Source organism: Genypterus blacodes, unplaced genomic scaffold, assembly GCF_046128005.1.
Source record: "Genypterus blacodes isolate CSIRO-AG114 ecotype Tasmania unplaced genomic scaffold, CSIRO-AGI_Gbla_v1 ptg000039l_1, whole genome shotgun sequence".
In the NCBI taxonomy this organism is placed as follows: domain Eukaryota; kingdom Metazoa; phylum Chordata; class Actinopteri; order Ophidiiformes; family Ophidiidae; genus Genypterus; species Genypterus blacodes.
In genome coordinates, this window is record NW_027466852.1 from 8,603,754 (window position 1) to 8,628,301 (window position 24,548).

The following is a 24,548-nucleotide window of genomic DNA, read 5'->3' on the forward strand; positions in this document are numbered from 1 at the left end:
CTTTGCAGAGTGTTTTAAAAAAAACAAAAAACATTTCTTCGGACAGCTCTAGCCGGGTACAGGCACCCAAAAACTGTCCTTGGATAATGTTGACCTTTGGTTTCCTTAACATGGAAAGCAGAGCACTTTCACAGGTCCTCTTAATGTGCCACTAGACCACAAACCAAAAGTCAAAACACCTGTGGGCAAATCAAGCCCATACCTCAATTGTAATACTGGCCAATCTATGGTTCTATATCACATACTTTGAACAAACATTTGTGACTTGGTTATTTAAAAAAAAAAAAAAAAGCCTTTCTACGATTAAAAAAAGTAATTATAACACAAGTGTTTTGTATGAGATCAATTTCTGTTTGCATATGTCCCTACTTCCTAGAGACTCAATGAAATGAATTAAATTTACAATAATATAAAACAAAGATAAGCAGCAAGTCTTCAGATTTTGAGCAGCTGGATCCAGCAAATATTTTGTAGTTTTACAAAGTAAACAATTTTAACAGTCATTAAATGATTCACAGTAATTCAGTCTATTAATAGTTAAACGGCTGTACATTTCGCCGTTTATCCTTTTACACATTGACTTAGCACTTACACCAAGATATTGGTGTAAGGTGGGATGTTTAATGCTTTACATAGTAATTACATTCTGGTGCTAAATCAAGATTCAGGGTCAGATCTGTGAATTTTAGAAACAATTTCTTACCATCATGAGATGGGATATTTTTTGTTTCAATGTGTTTACATTTTTTCAATGGCTTATTCATCCCATGATATATCAGTGGGTAAAGTATGTAGTCCAGATTGCAGATCAGGTTTTGGATCTGTTGGACATAAAATGGAAAATACTTGCAGTGAGCACATGATTGAAATTGCTCTATAATATCCACCCATCCATCCATTGTCTGTAACCGCTTATGGGGCATGTTTTTTATTTGCTGGAGCATATCCCAGCTGTCAACGAGCAAGGAAGCGGCGCACCCTGGACAAGTCGCCAGTTCATCACAGGGCACATAAATAACAACCCCTCTACAATAACAACCACTAATGTGCACCTGATTTAACGCTGATTCAGCAGCATATGAACAGTTTGGACGTATCTGATGATTATCATTGTTGTCATTTGGCATTGAGGTGCTAGTTCTAATAAGTGCCATTCCAATTGGAACCTGAAACTTTTTAATTTCTTATTTTCGAAATTTATATTTATAAGAAGCCATGAACATGCTCCTCAAGGTTGCTTCCGACTCTTTTGGCTCTATGGTGATCCCAATTTGTCCAATTTTGTGTTGCTTTGAATTGTGCAGAGACATAACCGTGAACTCTAAGACTATTAAACACAACACAACAGTCTCATGTGTTAACCTTATCCTCTGTTATCTCAGCGCTGTTTCATGGGGCAGAAAGTGCCCATAATTACAGAATATGCTTGAGAGTTATTCTGTCTGGTCCTAAGCCACACATTTCAAATTGATTAAATTCCCAGTCCATCACACTGAAGACACTTTTAAGAGGCATTGTCTTGTGTGTTTGAGGGCACACAACCAAGATGTGGCTCAGCCTAAAAAGTAAACCTGAATTACACAAAAAGCAAAAGTGTGTTATTGACCTTGAAGCACAGAGTAGGTGTAGACCTTGTCTGACCTTTAGAGGGTAGAGCACTTTCCAAAACCAAGTAATTCATTCATAATTAAAAGTCTTATGTAATGAGTTTACTACTAACTGGGAGGTGAAGTGAATAATAATAATGAAATTTGTATTATTGTTATTGATAAGGATGATTATTATAAGATGATGATGAAAATATGATTCCTTGATGAATAATGATATAACCCGATTAATGAACAGATACTGGGTTCAAATTTGAATATTGAATATATATAGTTTAGCTTTTACTAACTGTCAAATACATAACCATTTTTATTTTCATACAGGGAGAAAGACTTGACTGCAAAATGCATCATAAAGATGGAAGGAACCAAAACTGCCATCACCAACCTGAAGGTATTTGTCAGCATGTAATAATTCCTATTCACATACAGAATGTTATCAAATGAACCTGAAAGTAATTTTCTTCTTTTCATTGCTGAAGATTCCTGACGGGGTCACTGGCGATTCAGTGAGGGAGAGAACAAAGACCTTCACATATGACTTTTCATATAACTCCACCGACTCAAAAAGCTCTGGTTTTGTCTCTCAGGAAAAGGTGATGTGTGCATTTTAGAAACTTTGTTCATACAATCTGAATCGTGATAGTGGTAGTCGTGATAGTCGTCATACAAAAATGTAATGAATAAGTAAATGGGAAGAACATTTTCTCATGTTTTGTGGTGATTGCTTATTGTTGTTTTTGGGTGGTTACTTTACATTTTTTGTCACATGGTGGATGATTGATAGTCCAGGTGTTATCTTGCATTGCAGACATGAGATCATGTGTTAGCGTGAACTTGTCAGATGTTCAGTGATATTAGCACAGGACCACTGAGTCATGTGGATTTGAATTTTTGAGTGAAATGTTTATTGAACTTTGTGAACAACGGACAAATTCATGCAAAGACATTTTAAATTAACAAAAATTTCTTCTTTTTTCCTGTTTAGGTTTTCAAAGATTTGGGCTCTGATGTCCTTAAGGCAGCGTTTGAGGGCTACAATGCCTGCATCTTCGCCTACGGGCAAACTGGCTCAGGGAAGTCCTACACCATGATGGGAAATCCAGTGAGCCAAATCTCATTAACCTTCCACGCATTAACACTTGCATTCCAGGCACATAGCAGACACTGATATCCACAGTGTCTTCATGGAAAGAGTCTGTGCAAATCTAACCCATTGATCTGTCTGCTCACTGTTACTTACACAATACTATAACAAGGCTCAGGCTGTGTTTGATTTACCTTGTTTTATTATTCAGAAGATCAGCAGACACCTGAAGATTGGGAGTGTCAGAGGTCATTATGTCTGTGTTAATCCAGTGTTGTATATTGGAGATCTGCTGGAGTATTATAGATGGCTCCAGACTAAACCATGTGAGGTTTTACTTGTACTCAGTCTAAAATACACGGCGCAGCTACACTCTTACTGTCAATAAACCCACTGACTTGCCTTTTCTAGTAAATGCTCATACAGACTTTGAGTTGACTTAAACATATGTTTTTTTTCTCTACATTTTGATCTGGTGTAAGATAAGATAACAGAGGTCATAGTGGGGTAGCAGTGGTGACCAGCATTGTGGTCAGGTACTTAGTAACATTGGGGAAGGCAGCGAGGCAGGGGGTGACAGTTGGCCCACCTTTTATTTAGCTGATGTGCTAATTCATTTATCATTCAGCCAACATGTGTCAATCATGTCAGTGACTTAGGTCAGATGTCATTTCCCCAAAAAGCATTACATTTTGTTCATGTAATGTACATTTAAATGTACAGATGCAGCTCCATGAATTAGAATATTGTGGAAAAGTTTATTTCAGTAATTCAATTCAAAAAGTTAAACTCTCATATATTATGGATTCATTACACACAAAGTGAAATATTTCAAGCCTTTATTTGTTTTAATTTGGATGATTATGGCTTACAGCTCATGAAAACCAACAACTCAGTATCTCAGAAAGTTTTAATATTATTTTAGATTACAGCCAATTAATTCAAATCACCTGCTGAGGGTTCCTGAGCCTTTAAATTGTCTCTCAGTCTGGTTCAGTAGGCTACACAACATGGGGAAGACGCCCATATTCTAATTGATTGAGCTGCATCTGTACATGTCCATGAACAACATTTTATTTTGTTCTCTATGTTGCAGATAAAGATTTAAAATTGTGGGAGAACTGTGCTCAAGTCTTTGGTTGTCACACCAAATGGTCTGCTTGTGTCAGAATTTCATGTCACAATTTATGATGATGATCAATTGATGGAACATCATCATTTTCTCCTAGCTGTGTTTACACCAGTGGCAATAAAACTTTCAACACATACTTGGTACACAGCAGTGTCCGATGCTTGTTGTTGCTATTGAAAGATTTGGCATTAGTCATGCTGTTATCTTTAGTTCATAGTAGGAATCCAAAGGTCTGACAATCTAATCTCTAAAATCAATCTAATGCCATTGGTGCAGAGCTTTGGCTGTTTCCTCTGTAAATACTTAAACACATCTGCAGTTAATCATGGCCAGCATTCTGTGCTGCTTCTACTGTGAGGGGGGGGGGGGGGGGGGGGGGGGGGATCTCAGTGCAGGAAGTACTAACGTTGATACTAATGTTGATACAGGAGCCAAGGCTTTCTGAGTTAAGATGCTTTTTGGAGAAATTGTGGTCTAGACTCTACCAATTCTCTTCCCCGTAGACACATTTTTTTTCACTTTAATGTACACTGAAGAAAAATATAAATGCAACACTTGTGTTTTTGTTTAGTGTAAATTACATTGGATTTGCCAATGAAAAGCCACTTACAATGGGGTGTGAGACTTGCAATGTTATTCTATTTAAAGTCATATCCTTGAGTCACTCTGATGTACTTTAATTTTTTTTTGGTTTGTTGATTCAGGGAGAAGCAGGTCTGATTCCAAGGATTTGTGAGGGTCTGTTCAGCCAGGTTGCTGCAGCAACTCGATGGGATGAAGCATCTTTCCGCACAGAGGTTAGGTAAGTGGTTTCTATATGGAAATTGATTAATCTGTTCACAGCAAAGTGTTCCAGATGTCCCTCACCTTAGTCACATCCTCCTACTCTTCCTGGGTGATCAGTATAATACTATCCAATACATTCTTGGTCTGGCCTACAAATTGGACAGCCCCAAAATACCTCCTTAGGTATGCATACTCGTGCAACACCTCACCTCAGAAGGAGCAGCGTTACTGTGATTCTGCTAGTTTAGAGGACATCACTGTTTTTTGTTATATTATATCATTACGGTATTTCCCTCCTGAGTGGACACGTTTATGGACAGATGTGGACACCACGGACGCATGCAGTAGTTCTGATTATATAACTTTCTGGAGTCTGCTTAGAGGACACATTCCACACAGTACATTGGCGTCTGACGTATTTACAGATTGGAGTGTGGTTTGATTAAATGTTAAAACTCCACAAACCAAAGAAGATATAATAATGCTGGAAATGCTGGCATATAACAGGAAAATGCGTCTGTCATATTTTCTGCCTCTGGTTTCTGCTGTCAGCTACCTGGAGATCTATAATGAGAGGGTCAGGGACCTGCTGAGGAGGAAATCCACTCAAAACTACAACCTGAGGGTGAGGGAGCACCCAAAAGACGGCCCATATGTAGAGGGTAAGTGATGACCCTCACAATGATTCTTTCTTGGTGTTTTGTCTTATTAGCAAAATCTGTAATCACGTGAGAATAACGACGGTTGCTAGGAACATGGGGGAAGAGACATAGACCATATTTGAGCAAAGGATATTCCAGTTGTTCTATGTTTACAGCACCACAAGGATGTTATAGATATTTTTTTCTTACAATTTCCTACCAATCATGCGGCTGTGGGATAACATTCACAAAATGGTTTCTATTAGTTAAAACAATAGTGCAGGGTAAATAAATCCTGCATGGTATTCTACACATATTACAAATTGTGTACACTGAGGCTCTGTATCTTATGAGCTATATTATACTTATTGGTCCTCATATGGCATCACAACCAGCAGATGGTGACGCAGCAAATGGATTTAGGCTGACCAAACTGAGCACATGATCTTGAGCTTGAACAGCCAATCGGTTCCATTAACATTCTGTCCCTATCGCATTCTATGAAAACAAACCGTGAGACATTGTTCGAGGTATCACTTTGGTCCAGACTTTGGTAAAATTGTGTTCTCGGCTGCTCTCGTCGCAACACTCCAGTGGGGTAAACTTGGAAATGGACTAGGTCAGTTTTGTTCCACCTGTGGAAACGAACTGAACTATTAAACAAGTTTGATTTATGCACACTAAACAAGGAAGAGGTGAAAGTGCTGTAAGGTTCCTGTAGCTAAGTGTCACCTGTACCCTCTCATCTGGCTTCAGATCTGTCCAAACACCTGGTGCAGAACTACAGCGATGTGGAGGAGTTGATGGAAGCCGGAAACATCAACCGCACAACAGCCAGCACCGGGATGAACGACGTCAGCAGCCGCTCCCACGCCATCTTCACCATCAACTTCACACAGGTCTGCATTGAATTATGGTTCCAAGTACAAAGTGCTGAAAATCCTCTTGAAAACTCTTTGATCACAGTACATTTTTGACAATACCTTCTGGACCATAACTGTAATAGCTAGAGCAACAAAACTTGAAAAACCTGATCCACTACTGAGCCCAAACAAATCACTGATTGGCACGATGATGGCGCTGTGTTAATTGTTTTCACATTTTTGTCTATAACTTTTGAACCATAAGTCATATAATCATATTTCCTTATTTTCTGGATTCTGTAAACCTACTCACAGTCATCAGTTTAGGCAAACCCATTGCCTTCTTTTCTTTTCTTTTCTTTGTTTTTATTGAAGCAAACATTTTATATATCCCATGATACAACTAGGATCTTTTAACCATTTGTTGTGGTAATGTGCAGTTGAGACTTATTCATTAAAGTAACCATCAATTGACCTGATTGGGGGGCTGTAATAACTACAGTAACATTTTGTCAATAACTTGTGAACCGTACATTGTATAATTTGAATTCTTGTTTCTTTCCTATATTACTTTGACTGCACTGCCTCTATCCATGTTCACCACGTTGTTCATTCATCAGGTTGTCACAAGTGCTTGAACCCTGCCATTTTCCGCTTGTGACTATATATTCACATATTTTTTGGTCTGTGGAAACAGATTGAATACCTTGAATTTTGAAACCTGTAGTGTTTCCTCCATTATGGAATAAACCAGATTTGTGCTGGTGGCAATGTGTAAGTTGCAAGGATATAATCTGAAAACCAATATGTTAAACTAGTACACTTATTTTCAATTATTTTTTTCTGTCTCTAAGGCTAAGTTTGATGCAGAGATGCCGAGTGAAACGCTCAGTAAAATCCATCTGGTTGATCTAGCGGGCAGTGAGCGGGCTGATGCCACCGGAGCTACTGGCGTGCGGCTGAAGGAAGGAGGCAACATCAACAAGTCATTGGTTACCTTGGGAAACGTCATCTCTAGCCTTGGTGAGAAACCTTACACACACACGCGCACACACACACACACACACACACACGCACACGCACACACTCAGCATGATTATTACTTAGATGTTTGTTGAGAATTAATTTTTCATGTCATCAACCTGTTCTTTATGTTGCTGAAATCACCTATAAACTTAAACCGAGGGACCACTGTATGGTCAAATCCATTTGAGTTAACTTTTTTGGAAAGCATCTATCTACTGTATTCAAAACCTGGAACTGAGGCCACAGAAGAGGAGAATTTCTTTGTTTAATAACACAAAGCACACATAGAATAGAGATAACTTCTGTCCTCTGCTTAATGCAGTCTACATTTTTTTGCATAACGATAAGAGGGAAATCACATTCAATAACGCATATTTTAAGCATTTGTAACTACTGAAAAGGCATGGGCTAGTTTGTTGTGCTCACAAATAATATCCGCTGGCCACAAGAATTAAATCAAGATTAATAAATATATTGTTTGCCATTATTATTTAACTTCTGTAAATATGTGTTAGTAAACGGAAAATCAACACCTTTGGTAGCATAATACCAAACTCTTTTTTCCCTAACTTATTTACACTTCCCACCTTGGGTCAGATATGTGCTCCATGTGCTTTCTGTCTTATCAAACTGTGATAAGATTGAAATTAAGAGATAGAGATTTCATCATACCTTACACCATTGGGCTGAACATTATTCAAGGTTGATTGATACACCATAAGAAAATAAACAGGCCTTTTGTACAGTATATTTTAACAGTATATTTGTGTATTGTAGTAACAATGTTTTTATCGTGATCTAGCTGAACTGAGTGAGATTGAATTCAAGTGCACAATTTTGCACCTAGCCCAGCTTTATACTTGATGATATTGCACACACAAGATCGCTGCCACATGTATCCATTGTTTGTTTGTGTTTTTCTGTCCAGCTGACATGACTCAGGACGGAGTGAACACCAACCTGAAGAAGAAGTCTGTGTTCGTCCCCTACAGAGACTCAGTGCTAACATGGCTGCTAAAGGACAGCCTGGGTGGCAACTCCAAGACCATCATGATCGCCAGTGAGGAGCAATCACTCATTTAACTATTTAAATGAAACTGTTGTCTTTAGAGGTTGCCTGCTTTGTCCTGCTGGTAGGAAACCAAACCTTTAAAAAAAACTATTTCTGTTGCAGCCATTTCACCTGCGGACGTAAACTATGGAGAGACGCTCAGCACTCTGCGCTATGCCAACAGGGCCAAAAACATCATCAACAAGCCCACCATCAATGAGGACACTAACGTCAAGCTGATCAGAGAACTGCGGGCTGAAATTGCCCGTTTGAAAGCTCTGCTGGTCCAGGGCAACCAGGTAATCACGGATTGACATTAAGGAAATCTAAGAAAAGATGTGATGGATATTTGAAAATGCATTACATTGGTTATCAGCTAGATTCTTAATCATACAGATTGCCATATAGATCTAGTCTTAGAAAAATGTTGTTTTTATTAATGTTTTGAAACATTCAGTTCATATGATAATCATTGAATTTTGATACTGATTGACCTATAAGAAACACAATATTGTAAAAAAAAAGAAAAATATGTCAAAAAAAAGAAAATGCAATTGTTACAAACACAGGCGCAGGAAACGCACAGCAGCAGACGTAAGATAAATTGGAGTTTCCATTAATGTTGTTAATTGACAAGAAAGGGCTAAATGTCACATGGTGGTAAAAGTGTTATTGATCTGTGTTCGCCAGATAGCGCTCCTGGATTCACCCACTGCTCTGAGCATGGAGGAGAAGCTGCACCAGAATGAAGCCAGAGTATGTCCAATGTTATTTCCACATTGCTGTTGTATGTTTAAGTTGAAGCTTGTGGTTTCTGAGGGTTCCTGTCGGTTTGTTTGTTGTAGGTGCTGGAGCTGACAAAAGAGTGGACCAACAAATGGAACGAGACTCAGAACATCCTCAAGGTCAGAGAGTGTACGCTAGTTAGACCATCTATGGTTTATGGGGACTGCACTACATTAAAAAACAGTGTTGAGAGTTAGAGCTTTAAAGTATAAAACAGGCAAGTGAATATGAGGAAGCCGTCAGATAATTTTTTAAAATTGAATCCTAGTAAAACTTTAATTTCAGGGTTTCTACAGTTATGAAAATCGTGGTATATTTAGTACTTTCCAGGCTTAGAAATGTTTTTGAAAATGCTGACAGATTCAGCAGAGTTGTGGAAAATGATCATAATAATAATAATTTTGAAAAGAGTTGGTTGAACCTGAGAAGGGAAAACGATAAAGATATTTAAATTTACCTTAGGAAACCAGACATTGATGGTTGCTAGGAGAAATTATTTTGTGATTTTGAATTCTCATCCAATTACTGGTTATTGGTATTGGTGTTTGCTGCTGATTCACATTGTAAAATAATTTATTCCACAATATCTGCTGACAATTCATTATCCCTTACATAATGCCCGGTTATCTGCTGACAAATATGAATTTTGGCTATAAAACTGAAAACAGAGGTTATTTTACTACTCCACTGAAAACTTTTGTAATACAACTGGCAAGCAAGTGCACAAACCCTCTACTTTTTCATATGTCCTCATTTCCCTTCAGGAGGAGACTCTGGCTCTGAGGAAGGAGGGCATCGGTGTGGTGTTGGACTCTGAGCTGCCTCACCTCATTGGCATAGATGATGACCTCCTCAGCACTGGTATCATTCTCTATCATCTAAAGGTCAGAGCCCCCAGAAATCACCGGAATCACAGTGCAGTCAGCTCATTATTTATATGCCACATTTCCTCAGAACTCAGTCATGACTGCTTTGTGTAATAATACAATTCAAAAAGCTGAAATAACATTATGTTGTTTTTTCCACATGAAAAGCTTCAGTGAAATATCACCAGAAGCCTCATTTATAAAACATTCTGTAGCATCCCGACATACATATGCTGAAAACAGAGAAAGGTCATTCATAAAGAAAATGTCACATTTATAAAACAGTACATTTCTATGCAATTTCCCATTTCTAAACTGCAACAGACATGAAGTGAGTCACACTTGCAAATACTACACTTACGGCCCACTCCACTCTCACAGCAACCTATGAATGGTCAATAGACAATACAAACACTCTAAATCGACAAATGGAGAAAACTATTGTGCAGTGTGCATTCATAATAATAATTGTATTTGTATTGTATATAAAACAAACTAAACTGCAAGTACTACTGTAATACTGTGCATCTGTTTGTGACTTCCTGTGTGTTTGCCTTCTACCTCAGGAGGGACGGACGTATGTGGGCAGAGAGGATGCCCGCACAGAGCAGGACATCAGTAAGCAAATCCCTATGAGCTGGTCTTTATATTGAAGTACGAGGGGGCTCATGGGTGGCACTAGGATAAAACCCTTACCCTAAACTGGCAGTACCACTGTAGTTCCTATGGACAGTTATGGTCCAATGAGGAATCTATTCTTGTTGCTGCACCAGCAACTACTACTAGGCAGTCAGTGTAGGATCTGGGATGTGAGTTTCTTGCAAGTGTGCCGGATGACATCCCATATCAATGAAGGTGATAAGAACTGGTCATGCCAAATGGGGTTTAAAACATTTCAGCGCTGACATTTTTTAACCTGACAGTGCATGTTCACATGAGGTTCATCAGCAAACAGCAGGAATGGAACTATAGGGTGAAAACAACCTAACCTCCTGATTTCTTCTGTTTTTGCACATGTAACACTAAAGTTTCAGATCATCATACAAGATACATACAAGGACAACACAAGAAAACACAAAACAGATTTTGAGTTATTGAAAGAAAAAAGTTAATCAAACACCTATGTCACCCATGTGGAAATAAAATCATTGCCACCCTAAACTTAATTGGTTGCACCACTTTTAGATGTAACAACTGCAGCCAAGCACTTATGGAGATCAGTCTTCCACATCACTGTGGGGGAATTTTGGCAGATTCTTTGCAGAATTGCTTTAGTTCAGCCACATTGGATAGTTTTCAAACTGGACCCTCCTGTTTATGGTCCTGACACAGCATCAACATTTTCATGAGGCCATCGTAGACTGATGACTGGACATTCTCTTTTAGGATTTTCTAGTAGGGAGAAGGAATTCATGGTTCCGTTAGTTATGGCAAGTTGACTTCACAATTTAAAAAATCTCATTTGTTCTTAACATGAACACAGGTTGAATGTGTACTTTCCCCCAACTGGACACAAAACATCTGGCTTTGTAATTAAGAAACTCACTGTGACAGTCGTTTTGGAGACAAAATGTTTGTGAAGTGGATTTCCTTCAGTTCAATTTCCGTTCATTTTGGTACAGTTATTATCAAGTCGTAAAACATTTTTATGTTGTCTTCTGACATATTGTAATTGTTATTGTGGTTTTCACCTAGAAAGCCATGGAAAAAAGGTTTTCCTCAGTTCGAGATGAGATTATTTTTACATTGAAATAGTGACAAGATGTCAAAACCATGCACATTGACCTTGAGGTTGTGCAGTTATTATTTCTTGACATTGTGTATATCATTTTAGGCTACAACACTTGGCGCACCAATGCAGCTAGACAGTGCTTACAATCCATTGATTCATATCCTCATCTAGCGTATTTTCTTATGCCAAGAAAGCGTTGAGTCATGCAAATTCAGCCAATGATAGATCCTATTGTGAGTTGCTTGCATTTTTCTCCTCTCGTTTTCTTCTCCAGTCCTGCACGGTCTAGACTTGGAGAGTGAACACTGTATGTTTGAGAACGGGAATGGCACTGTGACTATTGTACCTATCGGTGGAGCCCAGTGCTCAGTTAATGGAGTTCAAGTGACAGAGCGGTCGCAACTCAACCAAGGTGAGAACCCCTGCACAAGTATTTTTCTTCATTTCAGCCAACTCCAGTCACTTAGAACTGAATGGTCAAACTGAAAGGAGTGAAAGGTGAATTTGTAATTGTCTTGTTTTCAGTATTTTTCTTTTCCATTGTGACTGGGTTGTCCAGGTGCGGTTATTCTGCTGGGCAGGACCAACATGTTTCGATTCAACCATCCCACAGAGGCAGCCAAACTGAGGGAGAAACGAAAGGTGAGAGGGGACCAAACAAAGGTGAAATGGTCTAAGTCAGATCTTAAAACACTTGAAGTGCTTAATCACACCGTTTTATGTAAGCTATCACTGACCCAAGTTCAAGTCGTAATTGCAGATTCTTTAAAACCTTATTAACGAGTGAATAGGAAGATGAGGTGTTGTGATGATTTCATTGTGGGTGGATTTTTATCTCACTATAGATTGCATTCACATGTTTGGGATGTCGGATTACATTCCAGTCTTTGTGGTTTCCTACTTTACATTTACCTGTATCTACCTGTATATACATACAATATGCATTTTTATTTGAGAAAATATTCATTTTGGGGGCTTGATTTATAACCTTTATTTAAGATTTATTTATATCCTTTGTTTTTCAAACTTTTTCCTCAGAGCGGTCTGCTTTCTTCATTCAGCATGTCCATGACAAATCTGTCCAAGTCATGTGAAAATCTCTCTGCTATCATGCTGTACAACCCTGGGTGAGTGCTGGACTGCCATCTGAGGATGATGTTGTCGATTCACAAAAAGTGCTGCATGCGATGAAAAGTCCCGTCCCTGCAGTGCATGTCCACTCCCTCCATCCGACCCTATCAGAACCCTCCTTTCATTTGCTATTGTTTCTGCTCCTTGGCTTGTGTCTTGATGAAGTTGAGGAAATGTATTCTTTACCTTGGACATTCTCTACCTACAGCTCAGAGAAATGAGGGGAGGGAATTCTGTAGGTTTTATTTTATCCTAGGGCGCCCTGGAAATTGTGTAATTTTTGGCTCATGGGTGGCACCGGGATAAAACCCTTACCCACCACTGGCAGGACCACTGTAGTTCCTACAGACAGTTAACTGACACCATAACTGTCCGTAGGACATTGAATGAGGAATATTGTTGCTGCACCAGCAACTTCTACTTCTACTACTGGTCAGTCAGTGTAGAATCTAGGGTGTGAGCTGACCATGACATCGTTCTTAAACACTGAAACTTTCTACCATCAGGACAACATGTTCAAAGTATGCATGTGATATATTACAATCTAGTGTGCAGATTGTCATAGAGTTAACTTATTAGTTACTTATTAAGTTAGCATATTTATCTGATAAGCCAATGGCTCATTGACCTGTGTTCTTGCAAAATCCTGAGGTCAAAATATCAATAATGTTTAGATTGGCTGCGTTGCTGTCTGATCCCCTGAGGATGAGCCACTGATTTAAAAAAAAAACCTTTAGACATGACAATGAGTCATGACATAATAATGGAACCGCAAAGACTGAAATGACATCAGTGATGCTAGTTTGACGATCTTGCAGGTGCCGTTTCCGCAGGATGACAGCACACCACTGTCTTTGTAATTGCAAAACGCATCTGGGCTGCTGCAAGAGACAAAAAAGGGGGGAGAGAAAATTATACAAAAAAAGGATGGGGGGGAAATCCACAAAGGAAAGAACAAACTTTAGATTTAAGATGAGATTAGATTTAGTGAAGGTTGCAAAAGGGAACATATGCACTGACAAAAAAATCTACAACAGGTGTCAGTGTTGCTCTTTTTTAAGTTTCACATAGATTTGTTAAAATCACATTTCGGCCACTTTTTGTCGCACAGACTTCAGAGTTGGATTGATTTTATGTGCGTGATTTCCTGAATAATCGTTGTTGCTACTGCTTTCCAAGATTGTTACTTCCTTTTAAACCTTTTGTTACAAACTTGTACTAAACATGTGAGGGAGAAGAACCAAATTAACTTCAGGAATGTGGGAAGATTTTGGTTGTCCGATGTACTCTGTGGAGACAGCATTAGGAGGGGGTAGAGGCGAGCAATCCTAGTTATGGGAAAGATAAAGAGGGAGATAGTCTGTGGAACAAAATGACCACACATTAAGAGAATATGATGACATGAATGTTCTTAGTCTTATTGAAATGATTTGATCACTTTGTCCCATATCATAGTCTCTTTCCAAAAAGAGAAATTATTTTGGAACCCCGATTATTCTTTATTGTTAAAATGTCTGCAAAGGTGTCAATAAGCCAGGTCTCTTGGCATGATGGATGTGAAAAAGTAAGTTCAGATGGATTCTCAACACATCTCACAAAAGTTGGGACAGGGCCATGTTTACCACTATGTAGCATCAATCTTCAATGAGCTTTGGCCCAGAGAAACAGCATTTCTGGATCATGTAGTTTCTTCTTTGCATGATAGAGTGAACTGTGTTCCCAGACTGGAAGTGTTCCTGAGCCCATGCAGTGATTTCCATGATAAAATCCAGCCTGTTTTTAGTGCCGTCTGAGGCCCGAAGATCACAGGCATCCAGTACTGATTTGTCTTTGCCTCGTCCCTTGCACTTTGGAGATTTCTCACAATTTTTCATTGAGGAACAATAATTTGACATTTTTGGGCAGAACCTCTTTTTTGGTGAACCTCTGCCCATCTTTACCTCTGAGAAACTCTGCCTCTCTGTGATGCTCTTTTTAGACCCAATCATGTTACTGACTTTACAAATTTGACAAATTAATCAAATTAGTTGCTAAATGTTCCTCCAGCTGTTTCTTTTTAGTACCATTTACTTTTCCAGCCTTTTGTTGACCCCGTCCTTACTTTCTTGAGAAAGTGCAGTGTTGCTGCCATCATATTCAAAAAACTTTCCATCAAATAGTAAAGTGTCTCAGTTTAAACATTTGATGTGTTTTCTATGTTCTATTGTAAATGGAATATGGGTTTATGAGATTTGCCAATCCTTGCGTTCTTTTTAAATTTAGATTTACACAGCATCCCAACTTTTTGGGAATTAGGGTTGTACTTAGAGATGAAGAACAGACACATACTCTCTGTTAGCATGTGTATTGTTTGTTAGAACAGCAATTTTTATACAATTTGTGGTTTGACTCCAATGGAATTAACCATGTTCACCCTGTCCCATTGGCAGTCTCTTCACTGAGAAAGGCTCCGGCTTCCTCAGGTAGACCCAGCCCATCTTTATTGTCCCCTTCCTGTCTAGTTTGTAAAAAGCAAAGACACGTTGGACTGTCCAATCTCTCTGCCTTAATGCTTGTCTTTTTTGTTATTTCGCATGCCGCTCTGCTGCTTGCGTCTCCTTTTTGACATCTAATATAAATACATAGCATAAATACATGGCATTCTTCGTAACGTTTGCTGTTTGATTTGAAGCCTGATGTTTTATGTGCAGCTTTTGTTTTCATTATTGTAGTATATGTTTATATTTACATGAGAAAATGGAGATTGATGTTGTTTTTTTCTCAGATTGGAGTTTGAGAGACAGCAACGAGAGGAACTTGAGAAGCTGGAGCTCAAAAGGTACTGTAGACATTAGAGTGATGTTTCTTTGCTGAGATGAAACTTTTGCAGTTGAACCAATACTCTTTCATGTTTAAATTGATTATACACCTCAATTTCAAACCGTAAGCATTCAATTTGCTTTTACAATATAGCGTTTGGTGTGTGCTCTATCTGCAGAAGGCTGATCAAGGAGATGGAGGTGAGGCAGCAGACTGAGAAGGCAGAGCTGGAGCTTCTCCAGCAGGAGGTAGAGAATCAGAGGAAGGAGTCAGAGGAAGTCCAGCAGCAGATACTGCGCCAGGAGGAGAGTCTCCGCTGTCGCAGCCAGGATATTGAAGGCCGTCTACGGGACTTCCTGGCTGAGAAGGAACGCTTTGAGGAGGAGAGACGCTGCGAAATCCAGGAGATTGATCCACAGCCTAAACAGCAGCAGGAGCCAGAAACAGAGGATGTGCGTTATGCGGAGCAACGGCGGCAACAAGAAGCTGCTGAACAGACTGAGATCTACCGTGAGCTGGAGAGACTGAAGAGAGAGCATGAGGAGCAGGCGGTGCGTCTCCAGACCGATAGGCGGCGCCTGGAAGAGCAGGAGCAGGAACAGCTTAGTCTGGTTGTCAGGCTGGAGGAACAGCTAAAGGAGCAGCATGAAGCAACCACCACTTTGCTGAGCCATGAGGATGTATGCCGTCTGGAGGAGGAGCGCAGAGCCCTGGCTGAGATCAGAGAGGTGCTCCTACATGCCAAAGAGGCTGGGGAGCAGCCAGATGTGGAGGCGGCCAGCAAGAAGGCAAGATCTGCACAGGCCCGATACACAGACTTCAAGGAGACCCAAGTGAAAGAGCTATGCCAGCTGGAGGAGGGACTCCAGCAACAACGGGAGCTTCTAGTGAAAGAAGTAGCTGCTGAACATGCTACACTGGTGCACCTCGCCCATAACCACAAAGAAAGACAACAACATCTAAAAGAGATGCAGCAGAAGGGGGCACAAGATGCAACAGCAGTCTGCCAGGAAGAGCAGCTGGTCAAACAGGCTGAGCACAGACTACTATATAAGGAGCGTCGGCTTTCTAGCCTGGCTGACAGCGTTCTCCCTGCACTGGCTGAGGAGAAGCAGAGAGCTGTGGAGGTGCTAGAGCGCAGTGGTGGAGGTTGCAATGGGAACTGCGACAGCCCACTAGGACTAGATAACACTCTGTACCAAGTCGAGAAGGAGCTGGAGGAGAAAGAGGAGAAGTTGAACCTTCACTGGCATAGTGCTCAGCAGCTCCAACAGCTTCAGGAGACTTATGAGTTCACAGCCAATGTGGCACGGCAGGAGGAGAAAGTTAGGATGAAGGAGAAGGAGATCTTGGAGTCGAAAGATAAACAGCAGAAGGGGGCTATGGAGCAGGCGGTGGCTAGGCTAGAGAGGAGACAATCAGCACTGAGGCGCAGTATCTCCCTGGAGCCTGACACAGAGGATCAGAGAGCCAAAAGCGTTGTCCTGGGTGGATTGAAGGCTGGGACTGAGCTGGACCAGCAGAGGTCAGAACTTCCTTTGCAACATTATGTTAAATGAAAAAACAGAGTAAAGAATGTCTCAACACTACTATTTTCAATAGTGTTTTACACATTTCAATTTACACAAACAGTTATGGGGTTTAATTATGTAAAGTTTTAGTAATACAGAACCATTTTGAAGAATGTGATTCGACAAAGAATAATTTCTCTGCCCTGCTTTCTGATATTAAAAGCTGCATTGACCAAGATGGAAGTTGTTTGCCAGTTTGGGCTCAGTGAAACTGAATCAAGTTCAATCCTGATCCATTCTGTATTTCTTGAATCATTGAGTACTCTAGTAGGAGCAAAGATGCACTGCGTTTGTGAAAAGGCACCTATAATGGAAGCTATAACTGTTCTGCCATGGGCTGATAAGTAATTAAGCAGCTGGCTAAAGCAATATTTTGTTCATACCTCCAGTTCACCTATGCACTATCCTCATTCTGCCTCTTTAGTGTGTGTGAATGTGTTTTTTATTCTGTCCAGAGTGGAGCGTGAGATCCAGAGGCTGAGAAGGAAGATAACTCAAGGGGAAGCAAACACCAGAACTCCTGGAAGCAACGATGAGAGGAGCGGTCACACCAGCTCCCCAGTCAGCCACATCCAGAGTCTGACCACATTGCTGCCTATCTCAGACGACCGGTACACCAAAGACAAAAACTATTTATCTAAATTCTTACATCTGACGAAAGGTTATCATTTGTCTCCTGCCACCCCGTGGTTTTTCACACCTTCATAAAGCTGCTTACACATGGCCAGTGGGTTGACACATGGCTCACCTCACTGCCGACACACCTGATGCTGATGCCTTGCTCAGTTCCAGGAGCAGATTGCTGACGCTAAACCAAGCTAACAGCACTTCTCGGTGGCATGTTTTGTCATCTAGAAGTGACGTTAGCTTTGTGATTTTGAATGACTGCTGTCATTTCACTATTGCTTTGTTGCCCACATCAGGGTATAAATTCACATTTGTGTTTTGCTGGTGCTTTGCATTGCCTGTATACTTCCCCTCCTCTTTTGTTGCATGTTCATACATACATAAAGCTATTTGCTAATTGGATGTACTGCAAAGGTTGCTGGCAGATGAGTTGAACTTGGCCTCACTTTAATAAGTGGCGAGGTGCAGAATCTTGATCATGCATGTGGTTCAAGGTTGTGGCACTTGAAGATTACAGGACAAGTGGATGTGGTTGTGCTGCACAACAGCACTGGTAGATAAATGAAACTTAACTGTTAATCATTTTAATTCAAAATTCACATTTTAATTTTATATGGAATGGAATGAAACTTTCATGTAAAATTGAACCCTGTAGAATGACACTATATTCTATTTTTTAATGTCTGCTCTGATATTGTGGTAATGTGTTCTATGATTGATGAAGAGTTGACCTATCCATAACATGCAGATATGTGTGTTTTTATTCTTTATGTGCATTATGGCAGGATAAATGCATACATTGAAGAGGAGGTCCAGCGAAGGTTACACAAGCTGAATCTTCTCAACGGCAGCAGTAACATGGAGCCGTCACTGTCCTCTGAATCCTTCAAGGTATGGACTCTTCATTTCAATTCAGTTCCACCTTATTTATATAGTGGCAAATCACAACAAAAGCTAACTCGAGGCACTTCCTACATGGAGCAGACTCTATGGAGCAGACCCATCTGCCTTGACTGTTTGGGTTGAGAGAGAAAGAGAGAGGGGAAGTATGGCTTATGATATTAATAAGAATGCGAGCAGAACAGGGTCCTCATCTCTACAGGACAGGGTCAACCTGTGAGACCAGAGAGCACAGAACACTGGGGAAGAAGCAAGCAGGGAAACTCATTCCTCACGGAGCCGACTGTGTCCATTACTCCCTCTCCCACTCATCCATAACTCAGTGTTTTGGATCCCACAAAAGTTCTTTGCTAGACCGCCCATAGCGCCTGAATGCTGCCTAGGGCGGTCTTGCCAAGAACTGTCTTGGGATCCGTAATAATGCTTATTTTATTGGTATTTATTGCGTTTTGCATATTTGAAAGTGATTGTAGGATCGCCTTCCTGTTGTTGATTTTCCTTAGACGGGAAATGTCTGGAGTTGCCTAGTGTCAGTCAAGATTACTAACTTAAACAAGAATACTAACGTCTACAGTTCTGAGGGACACTTGCCGATATGTCCACAAATATTCACACCATACTGAAAGTCCCTACGATGATATTTGGCCCAGCGCTCGTTCAGTTGTTTGAGATGTCTGAAAACCTACCTGAACAGCATGTGATTGTGAGATTGACAGAATTGGCAAAAGGGCCACAATGACTTTGAAATTGACACAGAATGGGTGCTTAGGGAATTTGACATTCTAAGAGTAACATGCTTACATACAGTGATTGATGCAAAATGTTCTTATTTGCTTTTGCTTTGATTGAAGGATTAATTGTAATTGTTTGTTGTTGCTGTCCAACTACAACTTACTTAAATGTCCCCAGGATGTTTGGCTGACTAAAATGAAATTGAGATTCATCATGTCCTTTAACAGACTGTGAGAAAAGGCTGGCCTGTTTCTCTGTGTAGAACTGATGTAGAGGTGTATATCTTTAACCCTGCAGGAGGAGGAAATGAACGGCTGTAGCTCTGTTCGATTAACAGATGAGGTAAGTCTCACAAGCTTTGTGTCACATTGACACACCTGTTTAGTAATTCAAATTCTTTATCAATCACCTAAGTTATTATTGTATTCTGGGTTTTTCTTTATTACTTAGCTGATCCTATAGTATAAATTATAACTTGTTATTATTAATAAAAACCCTTTATGTTTTGTTTTGATTGATTGTAATGAATTTGAATGTTGAGCTCATCAGCTGATGTTACATTTCATTATTTTCAGGATGGTGCAAAGCTGCAAAAGAATGTTAATCCAAGGAGGTTTAAATATGAGGTAAGACTGATTCAGACCTTTTTTCTTTTGTTGTGGATTAATTGAAATTCATCTTGGAATTATGAAATTCTGCATTTTTTTTAACAATTTCAATAATGTCAATCTATCAATATCTTAATTTGAGGTGATTTTTTGTGTTGTTTGTCAAATGCAAATCTGGAAGGAAATGGTGTGTTTCCACTTTGAACATTCATTTTGCCAAATACAGAAGTACCAAACCTCAGAGTCATGGAGGTTCACAAGTGACATCTTTGATATTTTTTTTGGCAAACAATCCAATTCAAACCAATTTCATTCAGACATTGGTCAAAAAGTACCTAAATGGTTTTTAATTTATCGAATCAATTCAGCTCGTGAAATTGTTGCCAGTGTGTAACAATTTTGTGAAACGTATTGTAACAGATCTTTCTACACCATTCATCCGGTACAGCCCAAATGGTACAATAAAAAACATATTTAATAGCTATTTACAAAGAGATTGAGAAATGTAAAGTTTCAAAAGTTTGTTGTGACACATTATGCAATCTGCATGTTGAATCTCGTCACGCCATCAATTCTAATCACTCACTAATGCATCTGGTGATGGAGGAATGTAATGATCACTGGGGTGAATTATGGCCTATAATTCAAAGAGCCTTCGCCTCCTGTTGCAAACTGTAGTCATGGAATCCCCCTTGTGCACACAGAGACCCAGTGGGTTGTCGCCCAACTTCATGCACCAAAACTCTTCTCCTAACACCCTGGAATGCACTTCAGAAGGAGCAGAGAACATCCTTCTCAAACTGGAATCCGCTGCTGTCACGTTTCAAAAAGACAAAGTAATAAACCGAGGTCTTAGGATAAACAAATGGCTGCAACAAGGCCTGCATGTTCATCACAGAGAAGTGGGACAACCCAGGAGTAAACCTGATAGTTGTGGCTTTGGATGTGAATGTTTTGGTATCACATCCTCGACTACCAAGAGCAACTTTGATGGAGACGAGAACATTACTTTCAAAAAGAAAACCAGTTCCATCTCCTGTGTTCACAGTGATGACGAGGTTGACCTCCAGTGCACAAATGAAAAGAGAGAGTTGCTGGTAATCAGATGTTCCAAGGAAGAAGTCAAATACCAAGCATGTGATGTCAGGAAAGTCTGTGTGAGTGGCCACGCAAAGTCTAAGGAAAACTTGAAGGAATCAGTAAATCCCCAATTAAATCATGAGATGGATGCAACAAAGCAGCAAGTGGAAGATAAGAGAAGTTATAATCTTTGGTACTTTGCAGGAAAATTGTCTGAAGCATACAGAGATGCCGGTAGAAGGCTGCAGAACACACGGGACATCATTAGAAATGTACAAGCAGTGGATATGAAGATTGGACTGTTTCAGTATGTGACCATGATTTCCAAAGAGCTTCCTTTTGTTCATCAAATGCAGAGTCATGCTCTGCCAGATAAGTCCCTCAGGGAAAACAAACTGAATTTGGTTGATCTCTCGAGGGCTGGCTACTCCACTCTCCTTCTGAATGGCAGTGTCTCAGGATTGCCTAAGGGCTCTGTCTTCTCACACAAAACCACAAATCCTTCGTTTTGGCAGAAGCTGGTGCAGCTCCCACCAGCCCTCTCTGAGTTGGAGTCTCTTCCGTCACAGAAAATGATGGAAACTGTGAAATCCTTACTTCCAGAAATGCACATGAGCAAAATACACTGTGTATTCTGGCTCAAAGCTGCTAATTGTAAACAGCCAATCCCACAACCCGCCTGCTTACTGTTGCTGGAAAAAGACATCATTGTTGTTTCAACTAAAGCCGCTTCAGATGACACTTTAGCTGTTCTCCACCATTTAAATTTCCTAGAGGTCAAGGAGATTCAGATTGGTTTGGCAGGGCAGCATGTCCGCTTCATCGGCTGCACTGAAGACACCATCTTGGCAGTTTTCACCCACAGCAAAGAGCTCAGCCAGGAGCTTTGCAAAACTTTACTGAAGGACCTGGCTCCACAAAGGTTTTCTGAAGATTCAGAAGCTCCCCCATTGCTCAAGGAAGACCTCATGGTTCTCTCTCTGGATTGGGCAGCCAGTGTCACAGACGTCATCTTGGACACTGGCCTTCACCTTACCTCCAGATTTAAGCGGGTCCTTGCCGATCTACTATATATTGTACACGGGAACATGGGTGGTCCTGATAGGCCGTCACTGGCTGACATCTGCCCTCTTCTGTACACTAGCGTCAAGGTCAAAAACTGTAGCCATATGCAGAAGGATGCCATCTACCAGTTCCTTCTAACGGACACTCATGTAGTTCTTCTCCAGGAGGATGGTGTGTTTCACCCAGTGCCGCGGAACTCCAGCTTGGTTCCTGTTCAGCCCCAATTCCAGGGACTTAACCTCCGCAGACGTCCAGACATTAGACGTGTGCTTGTGAGGGAGAGTGATAACTGCATGGTGGTAGATATTATGTTTATGGATCACCAATCACGAGCTGGAAGAAAGAACATGGAGTCTAGTCAAGGTTTGGGTGAAATGCCCTCCATCGCTGACTCTGATCATCAGTGTGATTCCTGGAAATTAGTTTTCAGCTGCACTTCTGAAGCACTGATCTTAATACATCATCTCTGTACCTGATGTTTACCTAATGGAGTGTGCTGCTCATGTTGTTTTATAATCACATGGTAAATAAAATTGATTCAAACAAATTGCACTAAAATAGAAATTAAACAATAGCACCTCTGTAAAATTGTAGACTCGGTGAAATTCACTGCATTAATTAGTTCAGTCGATGAACTTGAATTTCCAGGTCTTTTTTCCAATTTCCAAGTTATTTTTACTTGAACTTCCAGCTCTTTTATACTACATTTACTGTATATACACGCTTACCTTCAGTACAATAGGAGATTTTGCAAATTATGTTTGCTTGCCAACATGTGAAACTGTATGTGTGTAGATGTATGTGTGGTGTTTTAGTCATGGTGTGGTTTTCTTGTTTATTTCACATTTATCACAACTAATAAAATACATAAATTAACATTTTTAATGTACACAGAATGAAAAATAAAGATTGAACTTTTTATGACGCCTCATATTAAATCATTCTCTCTTTGTGCTTAAATATTTGTCTTCTTGTACTGAGCCTTCCCTCCTCTTTCTCAACTTGATTTTTGTTCCTCCTGTCCCGATGACTTCCTGTGCAGCACTTGGTCTCTCGTCCTCTCGGAATGAGCTCAGACAGCCAGGAGCCGGTTAAGATTAACATTCCTCGTTACGTTCTCCGCGGGCAGGGGAAGGACGAGCACTTTGAGTTCGAGGTGAAGGTGAGTTGTTTGAGACCCAGTGTTGATATGTTTGTCTTTTGTAATACTTAACTTTTCATTCAATGTTTTTGTCTTTTGAGATGCATTCAAATCCAAACATCACGTTCACAGGTTAGAAAGCTGCACCTGATATATAAATATTTAAAGATATAAATTACACCCAATTACCGAAACCACTTTTTATTATTTATGAGCATTTTTTATAGCAGCAGTTCAAGCAGATTTTCTTCTTTTGCCTGAATGTATGAGTGTGACTGTCACCGCAGCCCAGTATTACTGTAGCCGAAGTGTGTAACAGCAGGCATACTGTATTGGACGTGTCCGATGGTTAAACTTAAGATCTCAGTTTAGGATACTGAGTGCCTCCTCACAACTTCTTCCCACCATTCCTCACCAATTTGAAATCCAAGTTCCCCTTCCCATGCAACCCTCGTTTTAGAGTTGGACTAATGGCATAGATCCAGAATGATAGATCTCAGATACAATCCCTCTTAGTGGCAACTTTAAAGTAAGCAAACCATCCCAGAATTGTTAAAGAGGTGAGGAGGGAAAGTCAAGGAAAACATTTTGAAACAAACAGTCTGACTTGGAAGTACCTAAACAAAATGCAGGCAGGCAGGCAGGCAGGCAGTCCATGCAATGAGGACAAACCGGTAAAGCTGTTAAAATACCATCTGACTACAAATCAAGGAAATGAGGGAGGTAACAGGTGATTTGAATTTTAATTGATTTTAATTTAATTTGAAATGTTTCCTAAATTGATGCCAAGTAAAAGTGAAGTATTGAGGACAACAGGATGTTAGATATTATTTGACATCTTGGTTGGAAAATAGGAGTATATGAGAGCAGAAATAGAGAATGAAGTACAACGGGATTGGGCTTCCAGTTTACACCCAAGGACACGTTGCAGGGTCACTCACATATAGCAACAAGTCAGACCTTAATGAGATGACCAGTGGTTCAACAGTTAAGGCAAAGAGCAGCGGCCATTAAAGGCAACCAGGAGTCTATGGAACAAATATTGTTTGTTTGTACACAGCTTGTGGCAATATGTATGGTACTCTCACCCAACTGAAAAATGTATCAAAATGTATTAAATACTGCAAAAAGTACCTGCACTATACCTTGTCAAAATGCCTCTTCAGCATCCAATGAGATGACAATCTCAGGTAAAAGATTGGAATTGATTGGATTTTATATATTGAAATGAGAGTATTAAAAAATAATAGATGTGTTGCAGGAGGTCATTCTTCAACGTGTACAAACTCTATCTATACATATGTAAAGTAGATATAC

General features: G+C 40.0%; 1 protein-coding gene across 5 annotated transcripts in view; it reads left to right on the forward strand.

Moving 5' to 3' along the window:
- kif16ba (kinesin family member 16Ba) overlaps positions 1-24,548 on the forward strand; it is a 29,697-nt gene that overhangs the window by 963 nt on the left and 4,186 nt on the right. For 3 of the 5 annotated variants that reach the window (XM_076147762.1, XM_076147758.1, XM_076147761.1), the window contains exons 3-26: positions 1,932-2,001; positions 2,090-2,203; positions 2,596-2,712; positions 4,531-4,628; positions 5,165-5,274; positions 6,010-6,152; positions 6,971-7,139; positions 8,071-8,202; positions 8,317-8,492; positions 8,884-8,949; positions 9,039-9,098; positions 9,744-9,863; positions 10,412-10,463; positions 11,852-11,989; positions 12,137-12,219; positions 12,616-12,704; positions 15,138-15,170; positions 15,473-15,526; positions 15,686-17,032; positions 17,534-17,689; positions 18,491-18,596; positions 19,635-19,679; positions 19,913-19,963; positions 20,650-23,009. In XM_076147762.1, coding sequence (XP_076003877.1) covers positions 1,932-2,001; positions 2,090-2,203; positions 2,596-2,712; positions 4,531-4,628; positions 5,165-5,274; positions 6,010-6,152; positions 6,971-7,139; positions 8,071-8,202; positions 8,317-8,492; positions 8,884-8,949; positions 9,039-9,098; positions 9,744-9,863; positions 10,412-10,463; positions 11,852-11,989; positions 12,137-12,219; positions 12,616-12,704; positions 15,138-15,170; positions 15,473-15,526; positions 15,686-17,032; positions 17,534-17,689; positions 18,491-18,596; positions 19,635-19,679; positions 19,913-19,963; positions 20,650-22,566 — 5,446 coding nt within the window. In that variant the 3' untranslated portion in view covers positions 22,567-23,009. Of the gene's footprint in view, positions 1-1,931; positions 2,002-2,089; positions 2,204-2,595; positions 2,713-4,530; positions 4,629-5,164; positions 5,275-6,009; positions 6,153-6,970; positions 7,140-8,070; positions 8,203-8,316; positions 8,493-8,883; positions 8,950-9,038; positions 9,099-9,743; positions 9,864-10,411; positions 10,464-11,851; positions 11,990-12,136; positions 12,220-12,615; positions 12,705-15,137; positions 15,171-15,472; positions 15,527-15,685; positions 17,033-17,533; positions 17,690-18,490; positions 18,597-19,634; positions 19,680-19,912; positions 19,964-20,649; positions 23,010-23,132; positions 23,253-24,548 lie in introns of those variants that run through there. The other 2 variants (XM_076147763.1, XM_076147759.1) reach the window with 2 other exon arrangements.